Source organism: Megalobrama amblycephala, linkage group LG15 (assembly GCF_018812025.1).
Source record: "Megalobrama amblycephala isolate DHTTF-2021 linkage group LG15, ASM1881202v1, whole genome shotgun sequence".
Taxonomy (NCBI): domain Eukaryota; kingdom Metazoa; phylum Chordata; class Actinopteri; order Cypriniformes; family Xenocyprididae; genus Megalobrama; species Megalobrama amblycephala.
The window spans coordinates 28,783,908-28,804,265 of record NC_063058.1 but is presented as its reverse complement, the minus strand read 5'-3'; the positions used below and the strand labels follow the sequence as shown (position 1 = coordinate 28,804,265).

General features: G+C 37.7%; 1 protein-coding gene across 1 annotated transcript in view; it reads right to left on the bottom strand.

Moving 5' to 3' along the window:
* Positions 1-5,557: 5,557 nt before the first annotated feature.
* LOC125247042 (zinc finger protein OZF-like) overlaps positions 5,558-20,358 on the bottom strand; it is a 28,740-nt gene continuing 13,939 nt past the window's right edge. Inside the window, exons 4-6 of the mRNA XM_048158204.1 lie at positions 19,442-19,577; positions 9,070-9,209; positions 5,558-5,587 (exon numbers count right to left, since the gene is read on the bottom strand). Coding sequence (XP_048014161.1) covers positions 5,558-5,587; positions 9,070-9,209; positions 19,442-19,577 — 306 coding nt within the window. The remainder of the gene's footprint in view (positions 5,588-9,069; positions 9,210-19,441; positions 19,578-20,358) is intronic.

The following is a 20,358-nucleotide window of genomic DNA, read 5'->3' as shown; positions in this document are numbered from 1 at the left end:
TGTTATAGATTTATATAACAAAGACAGTAATAAATTTTAACCTCACCGTTAATAGTAGTTACGTAAACTTTGCTATTTGTTACTGTACTAGCATCTTGCATTGGATCTAGACAACACTGGGTACATGGTCGTTAATGTTGTTAGCTCACTAAGAAACTTTACATTTAATCAGAAATAGTTTCTACAGCCAAGATGTGGATAAAAGCACTACTTACTGCTTGCGGGAATATAGTTGGAATTACCCCTTTCTTCAGTGTCAAACGCTGAGCGAAGCCTGCTTGATATTGTCCCAGGTTAGAAAAGCTGTCCGTGGTGAAATGGGCAGAGCAAACTAACAAGTTTGAGTTAAATTGTTCCGGTATCCGGTTATAGATAAACATCAGCCATGCCTTTTGACAGTTTTTTTCTGGAGGAAGACTATGAAAAGTTTTCACATCCCCTTCACAGCCTGGAACATAACATTTATTTCCATGATCTGCCATTTTCGCTGTTATCCTCGCTTGGCTTGTTTCTTCACTCTGCTTGCAGAACTTCCGATGATTCCGCTGGGCGGTTCCGCCTGGCCTGGATCATGAGCATATGCAAATATTGGGGGCGGAGTCCCCGACTGTTACGTAACAGTCGGTGTTATGTTGAGATTCGCCTGTTCTCCGGATGTATTTTAAACAAATGAGGTTTATATAAGAAGGAGGAAACAATGGGGTTTGAAACTCAGTGCATGTCTTTTCCATGTACTGAACTCTTGTTATTCAACTATGCTAAGGAAAATTCAATTTTTGATTCGAGGGCACCTTTAAAGTTTGACGACAAGGCAGGATATTGCAGCACAAAACCCTGAAATGTGTCAAACATAACATACTCAAACAACCTTCTGTACCTGATTTAAAACAATTTCAAAACCAGTCAAATAAAATAATTCTGATAATCATATATCAAATGTCAAATAGATGTCAAATATGTCAAATAGACAGCTACTTTACAAGATGACGTTATACTTCTTATTATCACCAATGTCATATGGTTTTGTTTTGCTTTTGTGATGTTTCCACATTACACTCATCATCTTGTAAAGTCAATGTCTGTTTCGGACAGGATGTGAGAGCTGAAGTCTTGGATAGTTCTGGCAGTGTGTGATCTGGACATAATGAAGGCTGTTCCCGAGTGCCAAGGCCCTGTTTTAATATTTACCTCAGAACCTCACATTTAGCATTGCTTCTTTTCACACATTGTTTTGAATTTTTAAATGTCTTTTCAATTTGAGTTACATTCATAGAGTAATTACTTCACTTGTTACAACATTTAAGAAACTAACTAAGAAAAGATGAAAAAATCTACACAAAAAAAGGAGTCAATTTTCAGGATAATATTTTAAAGATAATTTTGTACAATCCAAATAAGCTTTACAGATCTTTAGAAAAGGTTTTAACAATGTTTGTCATGTTTTTCAACTATTTCACATACACCTATAGGTCAATCAAGATAATCAGTTACAAAAACTTAGGACACTAAAGAGACCTTTCTCCCAGCCAGCATGTCCATGTGGGTCCCACAAGGGTTTTATCTGGGCTATATGGGCATCATCTGGGCATGGGTTCAGAGTGGGCACATTGATGGGCTGAATGTGGGCCCCATTTTGAATACATTTTGGCGCCCAGTTAGGTTGCCCACATTGTTAATTTGAGGGTCCCATATGGGCCACATTTGGGCTTTATTTAGAATTGTAAAATTTAGTTTTTTACAGTTGTTTTGTACAATTATGGGTAACAGCTTAACCTTAACATCTGGTTACATTTATTCAATTTTTAGTATTTCATGTTTTATAGCCTATATATATATATATATATATATATATATATATATATATGTGTGTGTGTGTGTGTGTGTATATATATATATATATATATATATATATATGTGTTTGTGTGTGTATATATATATATATATATATATAATGTGTGTGTGTGTGTATATATATATATATATATATATATATATATATATATATATATATATATATATATATATACATATATACATACATATATAACACTTAAATAAAATATTCACAATAATGTTAAAAAAGTTGTTAAATGCCGCTTTATCTCATCATCTTATATTTATGTTGTTATTTTTGAAATGTAATGTGCTTTTGTAAAGTCATACTTTTGTTAAATAAAGGTACTGTACAAGATATGAATACATAAAAAAAAATAATAATAATACACGTTCACATTACTTTGTATTCAAAAATAGTTCAAAGTTAACAGTTGTAATGTATAATAAAAACAGCTTTTGAAAGTTCAATTAAATTCAATAATGTTAAAAAAGTTGTTAAATGCCGCTTTATTTATCTTACCATCTTATATTTATGTTGTGTTATTTTTGTAATGTGCTTTTGTAAAGTCATACTTCTGTTATATCAGGCCCATCTTTTTAAACTTTAACTTGTTCATATTCCTTTTAGTAGTAGAAATCTCCCTTTAAGTGTTACTTTAACCATTTGGACAGAAATATAAAGTACTGGCATGGCTTGATCATAATCATGCATGCTTTTTTAAGAGAGTGCTCCTGTTAATGATTTGATAGTATTTTAAAATAATTGCCTTTTCTGTTTTTTCTCTCATTATTGTTCTTTAGATATGAAGCTGGTGGGTCTGCTCCAACCCAGGAGTGATGGACTGAAGAATTTTCAATGCTCTTATCCTGTTTTATTGAACTTTTATTTTTCTTCTTATGATCAATAAAAAGGTGGTTTACAAATTCTGAGTTGAAAGTCATTTTCTTCACAGTACAAATATTTTCTCATGTAATTTAAATTATATTAAGTCAGGTACAGGTTTACTAAAACATAAATTTATTTTGCAAATGAGCACATTAAAGCACATTAATTTCACCTACAGGAATAAAAAAGAAATATAAATGGGGCCCAGTTCTCACCCACTGTGGTTCCACAAAAACCCCATTGAGGGGCCATTTGTGGGTCCAGTGTTATCACCCTTCTGGGTCCCATAAGGGTTCTGTATGTGGCCCACATGGTCCCATTTATTAGAACCCATATGTGACCCATGTGGGCCCCTATAATGAACACACAAATGAGCCCCACTTAGAGCCCACTATGGACCCATCATGTGCCCCTATGGGCTAACACACATGGCGCCCTACAGGAATAAAAAAGGAATAAAAATGGGGCCCAGTTCTCACCCACTGTGGTCCCACAAAAACCCCATAGAGCGGCCATTTGTGGGTCAAGTGTTATCACCCTTTTGGGACCCATAAGGGTTCTGTATGTGGCCCATATTGGCCCCATTTTTTAGAACCCATATGTGACCCATGTGGGCCCCTATGCTGAACACACAAATGAGCCCCACTTAGAGCCCACTATGGACCCATCATGGCCCCTATGGGCTAACACACATGGGGCCTGTGTGGAGCCGATGTATTCTATGGGCCCCACTTGGGTTGCCCATGCAGGGCCCAAGTGACAGCCCATCAAAAACCCACATGGGGCCCACATGGACATGTTGGCTGGGCTACTGACTCTGAAAAACACCAGAATAAAGATGCCCAGGGTCTCTGATGACCTGTGTAAATGTGCCTTAGTCCTGCTGCAGGAGGTATGAGAACTGCAGATGTGAACAGAGCAATAAACTGCAATGTCTGTATTGTAAGATGCCAGAGACAGTGCTACAGAAGGGAGACAGAAGGACAGCTGATTGTCCTTCCAGTGCCAAACCACATGTGACCATAAGTCCCACCAAACATGTTTGAGAACGTCAAATGCCTTGGTGGAAGAGTGGAGTAACATCTCACAGCAAGAGCTGCAAATGTGGTGCTGTCCATGAGGATGAGATGCTCTGTAAAGCAGCTGGTGCCACATCAGACTTTCAGATGTTCATCAAATGTCTATGAAATTCATTCAGTTTATGTCTCAGTTGTTGAATCTTTTTGTTTGTACAAATATTTACATGTTAAGAAATTTGCTGGAAAAACAGTTGAAAGTGAAAAACTCAATGTGCACCAATATTGATTGAATAATAATCAAGCAATTAAGGATGACACAGAATATTCACACTAGTCTATAGCTTATTTTTATTAGGACACAGATACATTTGTAGAGGTTTATTTCAAGTTGTCAACACTATGCAGTACTGTAGTCACAGAATGATAACGAAGGAAGCAAACTAATCAAATTATTCAAAAACGTTTTAAAGCCTCAAAAAAAAAAAGCTAAAAAGAAAACACATCAGTGTAAAACAAGGTTATTGGCTAATGTTTGCTCTGCTGTATCCTTGCGTTAACTGTTTATCTGAATGCCTGTCCTGTACTCAAACAGGTAAAATAGCTCAGACGATTTATCATATATTACACAAACTGCATTGTTTTGAACATGTGACCTCTTGACTAACATTGAAAATTTTATTACCTTTTCGAAATAATCCATTAAACCGATGCGATTTGAGGAGCGTGTACTAATATTTTCAGTTCCATTCGCTTGCACGTTCTCTCAAGGACACGCCCACAATAGGAGGATATCATGAATATTCGCGTAAGCACCACCCAGTGGAACAGAATATTTCAGGAACCGAATATATTGTAACACCGGCATGTCCTGGAGGGATCGTGCGGATGGATTCAGCCGATTGTGCCGAACTTTTCGAAAGCGGTGCGACGGATCCACCATGCAGTCAGGGGAGAGGCGTGGATCATGGGAACCTCTAATCACCTGCTAATGATTTGGTACCATTAAAGCTGGCGCTTTAAAACACATTACAATGTAGCTACTCTTTCATGTGGTAAAGATATTATTCAATTATTACTTTTTGTTTTTTTAATTAAGTTGAAATGATTATCTCCTATCCGAAGAATGGGCCAGCATATAATCAATAAATTAATACAAAATTAAAATAAACCTATAAAAGAACCCTACATATGTGCAAATGACCCCCAGATTATAACCTTGATCCTTTTTATTCATGAATATGTTATTTATTACCAACAGAATTAGAACTTTTCTTAGTGGGAAATGTTTTTGCCAAAGTTTCAACAATCAGTGATATGTGCGTGACGCTTATGCCTGTCAGAATATAAACCTATATGGTCTAGGCTGCTGTGCATCACCCAGGTGGGTGCAACACATTGGTGGGGGTGGTAGAGAGTAGCCCCCCCTTCCCTGAAGCACTTTGAGTGTCTATGATAAAGCACTATATAAATGTAATGTATTATTATTACAAACAACTCACAGATAATTCTCTGCCAGATCTACCAGGCCTATGCTGCACACACTGCAATCTAAAACTTGCGTGCACCAGTTGAGACTTGACGTGAGATTTGATCGTTGCCACCACTCAAGCCCAGAAAATTTGAATGAAGTTAAACCTTGGTCAACTTTCCCAGTCGCTTAGTAGCTGGCTGCTTTTTCGCTCTCTGTCACCCATAGTCGCCTGGCACTCATTGAAATGAAGATCTGTCGCTTTGTAGCTGAAGCTGGCGGTGTGAATGCAGTTTTTCTAGTCGCAGGAATGAGGAATCCTCTGGCCTGTTTGATGTTAGGGATCAGTTAGAGGAGCTGCTGGAAGCCTCCAGAGGCCTAGAAGATGTGACCAGACACATCAAAGAGATTGCAGCCACATCAAGGGACCTGACAGCAGTACATTCCCATGAATTTCACCTGTTTGGTTTGCAAAGATATAGTTTGACTTGAAAGTATTTCTGTAGGTTACATTTTTAAAAAAAAGTTAACATTTTTGATAAGTTCAAAAGACCCTTGAAGAGTTACTTATGACATGTTCTGGCCGACACACTGAAGCAAAGTTTATGCTGGGTTCACACTAAACAATTTTAGCCCGGTTTTCAGCTCGCCATGTTTTTCAGAGGGGAAAAAACAACAAACAACAAAAGTCAAACATTAATATATCAAACATGTTTAACATGTTTATTTTCTGTGCCATTAGTTTCAGCTCAAATAACAAACAAAAACCAGCACTGCCACTGGGCTACATAAGAACTGAGCTGCTCAGCAACATATGCTCAAAAAACTTTAAGTTGTACTTTGGGTTGAGTGCCGTGTGCAGAAGCACCCCCTTTTAAATTGACGGAATTCCGTTTTCTTCCATCTCTCAAGCTCATCCAGGCCTTGAGGGGTGCAAGAAAAGATGGAGGGTATTTGACTACGGATTTGAAGCAGCCTAGAGCTCACTTGTTGTTTTGGTCAGCGGAGAGCCTGACTTCTCTTTCTCCACAGGTCCAACAGAGAAGAAGCCTCTTCATCACCCCCAAGCATGCCTGATGCATGTAATCGATTGGGAAGCTTTTTATCATGTCAATGGGCAGCTGGATAAGTGGAGTATCTCCATTGTGATGCTCAGGCTGAACTTGGCTCCTAAATGAAGCATCTGTGCGTAAGGTGATGTTTTCTGTGGCTGGATATGTTACTTTACTAAACCATTGACCTTTCTGGTCACATTTATCACAGCCATAGTACCCGGAGCACAGCTTTGTGCCTCGTATAAAGGCTTTTGCCGAAGCATCACACACAATGCAGAGAACATTGATAGTGAAATTTCTTTCTTATACTGAAGGCTGCTAGACATCAGATCTTTGAGATGCTTAGTTTTTTTTTAAAAAAGCCGTATTTTTCATATATTTTACCTTTATTCTACACCTCTGTTTCCACTGTCATCTGAATGGCTCGTTTGACTTCCAGCTTCTATGAAGCCACTTCCTCCAAAATATGCAATGTGCTCAGATTGGTAATCTGGGCCAGTGTCCAGAGCCATCGTGATTCGCTGAAGCGTCCAGAAACGCTACGCCCTTTACCCTTAGTTGTTACCGGTTATGTGGGCTTCGGTGAAAATGTAAATAATAGCGTCTGTATTGCTGTATCAAATAGAGCCGAATTAGACCCAGATGAAGAGGGTCAAGCTCTCTGCAATCGTGGCTTTTAAAGGATGTTTATGAATGGTATTTCATTTAGTATTTGTGTCAAAGTGTTTAGATGCTGTCACTGCTGTTTGTTAGCTTTCAATATACAGTTTTATCCAGTTTTTATCCAGTTTTTTATCCAGTTTTATATATAGTTTTATATAAAGCTTTACCGTAGCCAAATACATGACTGAGTAGTAGCATTTTTTGTAAAGGCATCGTTTAATTTATAACATGAAAAACTGTTTGTCTATGAACATAGAAGTTTGTTGGTGTTTGTTGGCGTTTGTTGAAGTATGCACTAGAATTTAGCTAACTGGCTAGAGAAGCAAAAACACGTTGGTCTTTGTTTACATCATTGATGCAACCAAAAATAGCAACAGAACTAACGTGATACGTTTAAAAGACATGTACAAACAATAAAATGTACTTACAGTTTGTAGCAAATAAACAGCAGCTTCTGCTTTTAAAGTAGGAACTGCTTCTTTCAGTAAAAGCCTTTGTGTAAATCCAGCATTGAACTCGTGTAGATTCTGGAAGCTGACTTCAGCATTGCATCCAGTGTAGAAAATATCAGTGATTATAATGGGTTCTATTATCTTTTGACGCGTCGCTCACGTCCGGTGTACACAACTCTTCCTCTTCCATTATGCTGCGCGACATGGCCTCGCCCACTTTGTTGCGTGTTCCCGGGGGCAGTGTTTATGTTAATAGCAAGGGTTTATGATGTCACCAACCCGGGAAGAAGCTCGTTGTAGTCCAAACGGGTCGTTTTTGTAGGCAATAAACTTCCATAAATTTAAAAGACAATATATCAGTTTACATTGAACTTTCAGTGCTGTAACTTTGCAGATACTGTTTGTGCTCAAGCGGCAACTTTACACACTAACTAAAGTTAAAAAAGTGAAATCGCAATGAACCACCCCTTTAATACTTCCCCCTTAAAAACATACTACCACGTGTGTAGCCACATGACTCTGCTCCATCCAGTCAGTGGCATAAAAGCAACACGGAGGTGAACCCGTATCAACACGTATGAATGGCGTGCGAGCGGTTAGCCTTGCGTCTTCACTTAACTTTGTCAGTTGTATTTGTTTTAAGGTTTGCCAGTTTGGACATTCAAGTGATTTTAAAGGATTGGACGTGTATTATTTCAGGCTACCATGCTCGCGCAGCTGCATTGTGGCACGAACACTCGTACAAACACAAACAGCTGCGCAAAACGTGAAGTTCGCGCGCACAGAGAGGAACGCAGAAACTAGTTGTCAGCACTGTCCTGCAATTTATCACTAAACTAGCTTAGAAACTCAAAACTTCTTATAGGATATATATTTTTCTACTTTTGAAGGATTTACAACAAGCAGCTTCACAATTAATAGAGAGACGGTATGACTAATTCACATGCAATCGCTCTCATTACGTACTGATACTGTGCTAATTAAAATCTGATTTACAATGAGCAGAAATCTGTAAGAAATGTTACGAACCATATATAAAATAACTGCTGATAGTGAGCTGTTATGTCAGATAAAAAATATCCCACCTTTTAATAGTCAATATTTACAGTACAAACCTACAAACCTTGTCAGTGAACTATGAGGGGGACAAAAAAAACAGAAACAAGATAACTGTTCATTAATTGTAATCGAGGTAAAATATTCAATTAATCGAGGTTTTGATTTTAGGCCATAATTGTCCAGCCCCACTTTCTACATTATTTTTTCATTTTGATATTGGCATTATTTCTCTATGGTGGCTAATCCATTGGAAATTTTGTTTGTTCACAGAAATACTTTACTTAAACGTTGACAAATTGGGTTTATAGAGTAATATTGATGTGTGAATCTATTTTTATAGATTCACGATTTCGCATTTTGCACGCTGATGACGATGGTATCGGTTAAAACTTTGAAGCGTGTTTTTAAAAGTTTGCATTTTCAGGCCACTAAAATGCCTTTGTGTAAATGAATGGCCAAAAGGCATAGAGTTTTTTGTTTTTAGTTGAAAATTGGCATGTAAAGAGTCACTTATTCTAAATACAGCAAGAAATGTATAGTGTCATTGTTTCATAATATTTTACATGGATAATATAGGCATAATTTCTTTATTTTTAAAATCACTACCACAATTTTAATATTATTTACTTACTGATTTGTGGTTTGGCATCTTGTCTATATCTGCAATGTTTGGTTGAGTCTGTTGTGGTGGTCTGTGGGTGAAGTTAATGCTGCTGGTCACATCTATAGTTGTGTCTCTTGTGCAGTGGATATCGTAGTCTTCTTTGAAACCTGAAAAGCAGGATATGTAGATGTATTATTGTGTGCGTTTATATGGAAACAATAATGAAATCTTTACTTGTTCTTAAATTGTATTATATCATACAATTGTTGGAAAAGTAATGGACTATGTATAAAATAATTATATTTCACCAAATGTTTGCTTTTTCTTCACTGCCTGAATGGAGTGTTTCCCCTTCTTATACTTTGGCCACTTTATTTTATAGACTAGTGATTCATCTTTGTTTCTCAGCTGACTTCCTGTTGCATTTTCATTGAAATACATAGTAGACAAATATAATCTGAAAGCATTAGCACTACAAAATTAGTGAAATTGTTTTCATTTGTGTTATTTGATTTAGGGGTGGGTGATATGACCAAAATGTCATGTCTCAATATAGTACAGGTTATTTCATAATAACTATATAGTCTAGGTTTTGAAAATAGAACAAAATTATTTTAGATATTAACCAAAACATTGTTTTGTTTTCAATAATCCAGCAAGTGAATTACATGTAATTTATTATGCTTACCTGCACAGCATTCCACGGTAGGAGAAAACAACATTTTTGGGGGCAAATCGTAAAATCAAACTGTGGAACCCCCCAATGGCCTACGTTTGATGGGTAGGACTACGTTTTGCTATGTCTTTCATCAGCTTTACTGGACATTTGGCTATATAGGCTACTTATATTAAAACAGTATGTGAGCACAGATTATGCAAGAAAACCGTTAAGTGCCGACATTTGGCAGAATGCAAATACGACATGATGACGTAGTATGCTAATGACACATTACGTCATCTAGCAACATCTACCTACTTTTTGAGCAGGGTTTAGCTACTTTCCATTGAAAATAGTTGGCAACACTGCTCGCCAGTCCTCACTCCCTCCGCGAACACAAGAGTTTGGACGAAATCCGGGAATCCAGGAACTCCATTCCGTGAAGCATCGCTCTCCATACAGCGTAAGCGAGTTTGCAGCACACATTCAACAGGGCCACGATGAAATCGAATCAGAAATTAAAAGAACAAGAAAACAAAACAACAAAAAAACCTGACCTTGAATAACAAGGTCACCAAACCATCATTGATATCATTTTCAGAACATACACATCACAATGTTTAACAAAGCACCAAAATGATGATCTCATTTTACACATGAACACATAAGCATACATTTATGATTCATAAATTAACTCTATAGGTTGTTTGCAATCACGTGGTTCTGGTGACGCGTGAAATTCCGTTTGAGGGCAAGTAGTAAATAAACACAATGGAAGACATAGAGGAAAGTCAGTATTGTAGTGGTTTAGACAGTATTTCAAAAGATAGATATAAACAAAAAAATCACCTAATATGTTGGACGTGATCCTTATAGTACGAAGAGGAGCGAATTTTCTGTGGAACTGAAACATTTACCTGCAATCAAGATCAATAGATATCTGCAGATAAAGCATACAAAAGCATGGATGCTTACAATTTTATTTGTAAGTGGATGGGTACACGATCTTAGCACCAAGGTGCTCCACAATGAAAATCGCTTTTTTTTTGCTCACGTGAGTAGCATTTCTTTTTTTTCCCTGTTGATTAACCTAGCAACATTCAACTCTTCTGCGCCTCTCGATGTTAGCATCTCGATGTTACTTTACTTTATTATTAGGTTAACCACTCTCAAAGGTCTGGCGAAACGCCATTAAAGACATGGATTATTCCAAAGCAAGGGGGGGAAATAATTGCAGCTCATTGCAATTGCATGGCAGGGTAAGTTATTTACGTTCGACTGTGTTTTGTATAAATTTTAAATGTATTGTGCTGTTACTTGTAGTATCTATTGTTTTAAATATAATACATAAACATAATATCTTAATATATTTCTACTGCCTTAATATATTATATCTTAATGTATTAGCCATTTGTGGTTAATAAAGAAATTCTGTTCTTTTTTTCAGATTGTCAGAAACCTGTTCTCATGTAGAGGCAGTTCTTTTTTCTATTGAAGCTGGTGTTAAGCAGCAAGATACAGCTTCCTGCACAACGGAAAAGTACAAGTGGCTGATGCCATCACATGTAAAAAGGTGTATAAATGTACTTTACATATTACTGTTTTGTACCCTACTCTACTATGGGAAATGACAGCAACTGTCAATTTGTAAACACATTTCTGCAGATACGACAGGGAAAGTAAGATCAAACACTGCAACTACAATACATAATAGGTATTGTCTTTAACTAAGACTAACTGCACACATTGTATTTGCTATGTTATATCTTAAACTTTCCATATTGTGGACCACACGTGTGTTAAAAATGGTCAATTACTGCATTTTCCCTTAAATGGGCAGTATGTCACATCCACACCTCACATGAACTGTCAGTTTGTTTTTCTTCTGTCACATGCTTCTTTGTTTGAGTTTCCTGCCACAATCTGTTTCCATGGACACTAATCATCATCATCACAGCTGTTTGTCAGGAGTTCATTAGTGTGTGTATATTAGTTCAGTTCTGTCAGTGTGTTTTTGTCGGGTCTCGTTTGTAGAAGAAATGTGTTGGTGTATGTTCTGCTCTGAATTCTGTGTTTCTCCCTGTGGATTATCAAGTAAAGATTTATTTAACTTTACTCTTCCTCGTCGTGTGTTTGATACACCACCATTACATAACACAGTACTTAATGTTTTTTTGTGCTTTTCCAATTTCCCAGATTCCTGCTGCTCCCATAGATTTTATAGACTTTTCCTCAGCAAAATCGAAAAAAAAGGAAAATGGACAATGCCATCGCTGGGAAATCAACTGAGCAAGCCAAGGTTGTGAAACCAGTTCAGTGTCCAAGAGTAAAGAAAGGGTCAGAAACTATTTTTTTTTTTTTTTTTGGGTCCTTAAGCAGAAACTGTCAAAAGAGTGCTGCACTGATGGCTAGGGAGAATCACTACAAGGATTTTGTTCCCAAATCTTGTATGCTACCTAAAACTGTTCTTGAATACAGAACACCAGAGACTCTGCAGCTACCCCCCAAAGAGCTTGGAGAACTGTGCCAGGATTTCCAGCTAGAAGAGCTTATCCCTTCTCAGGTACAGGCTGTAGAGAAGGCATCTCGAAGCCAGGGTGCATCCAGGATTTGATATCGACAAAGAGCTGGACGCATAACTCCAAGTAGTGATGGGAAGTTCGGTCATTTTACCGACTCGGACTTTTGAGTCTCGTTCAGCAAAATTAACAAATCTTTTTTTGAGTCATTTCGTTCATTTTAGCAAAATGTAATTAAAATGTTACGCGTTACTTCCCCAACACATCTACTACTTATGCAAACGTTGATCACACTACAAACAATACAAAACTACAATGCTATATTTTCAGTTTATGACAAGCTGATTAAGCTCACCTCACTTCTTGTCTGACAAGTCTTCGGGTTTAAGTCATTCCTTAATGACGTGACAGGCAGACCCATATGCTAAACCATGCAGTCTGAGCAGCAAAGAGAATTGATTCGTTCGTTTCATGAGTCTTTCGGGTTTTTGAGTCATTCCTTAATCAAGTGACAGACCCATACGCTAAACCAATGCATTCTGAGCCGCAAAGAGAATTGATTCGTTCGTTTCATGAGTCTTTCGGGTTTTTGAGTCATTCCTTAATCAAGTGACAGACCCATACGCTAAACCAATGCATTCTGAGCCGCAAAGAGAATTGATTAGTTCATTTCATGAGTCTTTCGGGTTTTTGAGTCGTTCCTAATCACATGACAGACCCATACGCTATTTCTGACATTTGTCACTGTTTTTGTTACCGTTTCTTGAGGATCTGTGGTGTGTTATTATTTTATAAATAAATAAAGCCCTGTTATAAATAAAATATTGATTAATTTATCTTTTTGACTGTCTGTCTGTAAATAAACACTAGGCTATACAATAATATAATAATTCAAGCCTACAATACAAAGTATTTATAGACTAGTTTGTTAATTTTTACTCCAAAGTTTGCTGTTATAATAATTGCTTTTCCTAGTCAGACTTGACATATTGGTTTAATATATGTATAAAAAGATTGTTTAAAAAGGACATAATGACATAATTCAAATTTCAAAATGTTATTTGCTTTTAATTTATTAATGTTAGTTTAAAACATCAAGGTTATGATAACTTCAGCTTTAACAGTTGTAACACAAACTGAAATAAAACTGGAGAGTTAAAGTTATTTACTAAGAAATATAATGTGCTTGGGTCACACAGCATTGGTTAACGTATGGGTCTATCACGTGATTAAGGAAGGACTCAAAAACCCGAAAGACTCATAAAAAGAACTAATCAATTCTCTTTCCAGCTCTGACTGCATTGGTTTAGCATATGGGGATGCCTGTCACATGATTAAGGAACGACTCAAAAACCCGAAAGACTCATGAAATGAACTAATCAATTCTCTTTCCGGCTCAGAATGCATTGGTTTAGCGTATGGGTCTGTCACGTGATTAAGGAACGACTCAAAACCCCAAAAGACTCATGACACGAACTAATCAATTCTCTTTCAGGCTCTGACTGCATTGGTTTAGCGTATGGGTCTGTCACATGAATAAGGAACGACTCAAAAACCCGAAAGACTCATGAAATGAACTAATCAATTCTCTTTCCGGCTCTGAATGAAACAGGTGAACTACTACTAGCAGTACAGAACCTATAGAATGTTGCGCATGCACGACTGAACGGATCACCCCACGAGATGACACGAGGTGACGTCATGCGTTGCCGAACTGAATTGTGGGTTCCGTCGCGTCACTTCACTGGCATTGCAAGCGGCAGAAGTTGAAGATTTCTCAACTTTTCAAACGCCAATGCATGCGTCATCCAATCAGATCGCCCTATGCAAATACCTTAGAGCAGTCGCTAGCCAATAGCGCTTGTGCAACCCCAGGAAGTAATGTGATTGGCTGTTATCACTATAACGGTCGCGTCAACACAAGCTTCAGACACGCCCTCCATCAAGCGTTGGCGCTGACACCCCGTGTGAATGCAGCGTGAAACAGGCCTTAACTCCCTGAGGTCCGAAAATGCGCCGGTGCGTTTTGCAGGATTTTTTTCACATTGCAGCAAAACAGACTTAAAATACTCTGTCATTTCTTGTCATAGAGACATGAGTAATATATCAATTGAAACTATAGAATGTCTTCTTTTATTTGTGTACACTCAGAGTAAAAACACATTGTGCTTTTTGTAAAATACAGAAAACTAACATGATGCGTGATCTCTCCTCTCCCTCTGAACGAAGTCCAATCTGATAGTTCTCAGAAAATGAACTGTAACTTATGAATACTAATGACAAAAAATTACACTTATGTCTAAAGAAACGTTGAAATGTCAGGTTTTAAATCGTGCAAGTCAAATCGAAAACAAACATTCTCTGTTTATGTAATCTGTATGAAAAGAGAGCCATGTCAGAAGTCCGAGATTCTGAGTCAATACTTGTATGCATCGTCTCAATCGTGTATTTATTGTCTTGAAAAGTGTTTATTTGGATGTTAAAGCCATGGTTAGCGATCTCTAGAAGACATGCCGTTAGTTCCTAGTTCCTTTTCTTCTTTATATGAATTTGTGGCCTAAAGGTGTACAGAGATGAATTGAAAACACGGTATCCAGCACTCATAGTGATGACAATAAATATTACTTCTCAGTATAGAAAATTGACATAAATATATAAGAATCCATCAATATTTCTCCAAACGTGCATGCTTTTAAGCTAAAAGCCTATATGAAATGCCATAGAGGTAACATAATTGTTCAGACACTTTGCATCACAGAAATACATTATATTTTAAAGAATATAATAGAATACCATTATTTTAAATTGTAATAATATTTCACAGTATTGCTGTTTATGATGAGCTGAGACATTATTACAGAGGGTTTTTTTCACAGCCTACCTGACTGAAAGGCCTCATTAATATGCAAGTCATTTCAGGTCATTATTATGTTATTCTTTTGTCTTCTCAGGTGTAAATGGCCCATTATTCATGATGATTCACGCCTCCACGCATACTGTTTCTCTTGACAAAAAGTGTCTTAAAAAAACGAAATCAATATATTGTTTTATATGAAGGAGTAGGCAGCATAATTTTTACATAATTCTGAAGCAAAAACTCTAGTCTACAACCTCCAATACCCAGAAGTCTTGTGAACACAGATTTAATATACTTTTTTTGGCCTTATTTCAGTGACTTAAGTTTTTTGTTTTTTCAATAACCACGCATAAACATTATTCCTTCAAAAATACAAACATGTACATACATGTTCCTCACATATTATTGTAGCCTAGTTTGTGCTGAATACAGTGTAATGACACTTTTGTCATTTATATGTTTATGAACAACTGAAAAAAGCACAAATGTCAGGGCATGTCAAAACTTGTCCAAGCCCCAAATCAGCCTCAGACTCCAGAGGGTTAAGTTCACAGTCAGAAACTCGTCTTCCCTCTGCTGCAGCTGTCAATCATTCAGCACTCAAACAGCGCGTCGCGTTTGGTAACGACAGTCAGCACGGTAAAACTCTCCAATATGATATATTCCCATTATAATACTTGATATGTAGATAAAGAGCTGTGGATTTGCATAAAATGACTATCTTGCTGGAGTTTATTGCTGTTTCTGAACAATGTCATTATACTGGATACAGTGTGTCTGTTAGATCGCACAACACAAGGACTATAAATTTGCGTCACGCGCAATAACTGGAATTTAAAAGTCAGAAGAAACATATGATTAATAAACTGTTAGATGCAGATATACACAGGGATTCTCTTTGTACCGTGAACTTTTCAATGCACAGCACAACTGCGCGCTCTGACTCAATATTGCTTCAAGCACTTCATTCTGCACCCGGGATGCGCATTAGCGGTTTTTTGCTGCTGTTTTGAAGCATTTCATATTATCATGGTTTTGCACACTGAAAAATTATTAATAGCCTATTTTGTTCTGTCGTATCTATCATATCTTGTTGCCCCATTAAAAAGCTGCACAATACATTTAAAATAAGCGTCTTTTAATATTACATTAATATAAATGCATATAATTCTTTACATATGAATATACATCTAATATAAATCGTTTTTTTTTTTCATTTCATAAGTATACAAATAGTAATTTTTTACTTTTTATTAACATTTAGATTTATAAAATTACTGTGCAAAGTTTTTTTGTTTTTTTTTCTCTCTCCAAGAATTAGGCTAGCATAACTTTTTGCTGCTGAATTATATACTCACCTAGTTTACTTATTGGTCAACTTATGATTATATATTTTCATTCATTTGATGTTTTTCTCCATAATGAAGTGGTGTTTAGTGCATTCTGGATTGTTTAACAAATCAAAGAGTGACCATTAGTTCCACAAATACAGATGCAGGCTGCCACTAATAAATTAATTCAACAAAGGTAACCTCTTTTGCTACATATTTTACTGGTTCAAATGTATACTCTACATGTTTGACCACTAATGAACTATCATTTAGTCTACTAGATGTTGTGTCCGTGACTAATGTGCCCTACCATCACCAATAAATTAATTACTTTTAGAGCACAAAATTGTTTACAAGAGAACAAATTTCTTCATTGATCTAGTCACTTAATTTTGCTCTCAGAATTTCTAGGGGGACCCCCCTAGAGGAACTGATGTCCACCCACCACAGTCTCACAAAATCCTGTGGGAAACTCTGCAATCATGTTGCCAATTGACCTAATAAGTTGCAAATTGGTCCTCCAGCTATTCCTTATATGTACATTTAACTTTTCCGGCTTCTTATTGCTACCTGTCTTAACTTTTTGGGAATGTGTAGCTCTCATGAAATCTAAAATGAGCCAATATTTGGCATGACATTTCAAAATGTCTCACTTTCAACATTTGATATGTTATCTATATTCTATTGTGAATAAAATATAAGTTCATGAGATTTGTAAATTATTGCATTCCTTTTTTATTCACAATTTGTACAATGTCCCAACTTTTTTGGAATTGAGTTTGTATATTCAGTAGACTTGTTAAAATGTTTGAAAAACATCAGTTTGATCATTAAAGGGGCTCTATGTAGGAATGACACCCAGTGGTCGAAATAGGTATTGCAGTCCAAATTCAAAATATTGTTTGCCCCGCCCCCTCGTTCAAAGACGCGGGTAGCCAAGGACACGTAACATGAGGGAGCGCAATTGACAATGAAAGCAGAGGAGAATTGCACACTGTAAGCTGATTTATCTGTTTTAATATGCTGTTGTTCATAGAGATATTTAGATGGATGCAGAGGCTTTTTAGGTCAGGTAGAATGTGCTATTCTCTGACCCAGTTTGTTTGCTTGTTTCCATGGCTGCAATGCAGTGTTTTCCACCAGCTGGCAACCTGTGATGTCGAAATAAACAAAGACAGACATTCCGACACGGTATGCACATTTCAATGTAGAATATCTGGTCTTAGCATTGTTTTCTGAGAAACAAGTAGGTGAACTTAGCATGTTCCCTCAATATCTGCAAACATATTGGGCTATTTTTGTGCTTTACTTAAAGTAAAAATCGTACATATAGCCCCTTTAAGCATTGTTTGCGACATGTAATCCAACATACAATTTAGCAAATCTAACTTAATGTTTTGCAATTGTAACCAAGGTTACCAGAGTAATAAAGAAATAAATTATGTTATTAATATAATAACTATAATTTTACAAAACTATTGAAAACTACTCAAAATAAGTACATTTATGAAAGAAAATACTTATTTTTATACAAACATATATTTTTATTTGGTTAAATGTAACAATGCAAATAATTTTGAATATAACATGAGCCAATGAGAGCGCAGGATTGGCGCAGCGGAGAAATTGTTTTCCGGATTTTGCACGAGGTTTGCTCGTGGAGTCAAGGCAGCTCTCTCTATCGTGCAAACGCTATGAGCGCAGTGTTTGCTGATGCTCCGGGGAACAGAAACAAAGAAATAACTTTCTTGATGTTTTTTATCGATGGATTGATGTTAAAGAAAAGGATTTAAATTGGACACGCTGTAACCGCACATTCTGAAATTTCTGTGATTTAACGATCTCCTTGGTCAGGGTTTTTTTTTTTTTTTTCTGTTTTGTTTTCCTTGTTCTGTAGTATTGTATGTTAAACCAAACCATCTCAGAGTCTGTTTATGTTGTTGTTGCATCTTTCTCCATGAGAATCTATTCTTCTGAGAGGCTGGTCCATAGATTGGCATATAACAAGTTATTATTTATCAAATCTACAAGTTATTAGCAGTAGAAAGTGTTACAAATCCTGGCTATTTTTTATCAGTTATCGAAATAATGCATTTGTCATATGACTTAACTCAAAATATTTTGTTTATTACATCACAGAAAATGACGCTGGAGCTCACATGGAATGATAGTGCCATTTTTATCGTCAGTCAAAGGGTGAAGCACAAGACCACGACAAACGTCTCGGGTTACGATTGTAACCCTGGTTCCCTGAAAAGGGAATGAGACGCTGCGCCAAATGCATTGGGATTACCTCTGTGTGATTATGTCTTGAAGCACTTGTGAAATCAAACCAATAGGGTGACGGGACGTCAGAGCGGGTGACGTCACAGACCAGGAAACTATAAAGCACTCCTGAGAACAAAGAACGCCAGCTTCTGATTTGGCTGAAGCAAGACACTCACAGACGTGCAAGGAGTATGGCTAAGTGATGCAGCGTCTTGTCCCTATTCAGGTAACCGGGGTTGCAATCATAACCCGAGACATTCCCTTTCATGGGAACATCGACGTTGCGTCGAACGCATTGGGAACCCCAACTATGCCATAGTACCAAGTGTCTTTCCACACTCTTGACAGAGCACCGAGGACCCCAGAGTTGAGCTCAAATCAAAGTTATAAAACCTAATGAAGGTATGCTGAGAGGACCACCCAGCCGCATCACATATCTCATGGAGGGGACCCCCAAGATTAAAGCCTTTGCTTTTAGCCATTCCCCTAGTAGAGTAAGCCCAGACAGCCAAGGGTGAAGGCTGTCCGGAAGACTCATAAGCAAGAGAGATGGTCTCAACCACAAACTTGCTCATTCTCCTGATCTGGATTAGTAAAAGGAGGACAAAAGGCCTGCAGTACAATCGGTCCTGGGATGTTGGTGGGGACCTTAGGTATATAACTAGGTCTAGGATGCAGGAAAGCCCTGACCATACCAGGCGCAAATTCCAAAGGGAGCAACCTAAAGTGCTTGAAGATCTCCAATTCTTTTGAGAGATGAAATTACCAACAGGAAGATTTTTAAGAGTGAGGAATCTCTCAGACACCTCCTCTAATGGTTCAAATGGAGCCTCAGCTACCCCTTCCAACACAATAGCAAAGTCCCAGTCCAGAGTTCTTGTACGCACACAAGGCCTCAGCCTCTGGGAACCAGAGAGAAAGCCTATAAATAGGAGGTTTCTTCCCACAGAAGAGTCCCCCACAGGAGCATGATAAGCAGAAACAGCCGCTAGATAAACCATCCAAGATTTATTCTTGGACAAATTGCAGCACAAGACTGATAGAGGAGTGGAACAGGTCCAGCTAACGTTGTCTACGGCAAGTAGAAAACAACTTCCATTTATATGCATATAGCTTTCTTGTGGAGGGAGCTCTGGAGTGGAGTATGGTCTCGACAACCTCAGTTGGGAGACCGGATTCTATGAGCCTAGCCCCCTCAGGGGCCAGGCCCACAGTTTCCACAACTCCAGGCGGGGGTGAATTATCATGCCGCCCACTTGAGACAGAAGGTCCTGTCTGATAGGGATCTCCATGGGGAGCTGTCTAGAAGAGACACTAAGTCTGCAAAATCAAACTCGGGTTGACCAGAATGGCCAGAACAGTATGAGATGGACCCTGTCCCGGCGAACCCTCTCCAGAACTCCTGTCATTAGCATTATGCAACAACAAGGAGCCCCCAACACAGGTCCCTGGGACAGGGACCAAGGCTTCTTCCACATGACTAAGGCACAAAGGCATTGCCGCGTGACCTTAATCATGCGAAAAGGATTTCCTCTTCGGGAGAAAACGCCTTGGTCCTTAGACACCACTGTAAGGGTCTCATGTGCAGCAGGCCAAAAGGTTTCACGTTGGATGCAGCTGCCATCAGACCCAAATGTCTCTGAAACTGTTTTACAGTGAGTGACTGGCCTAATTTCACCCCAT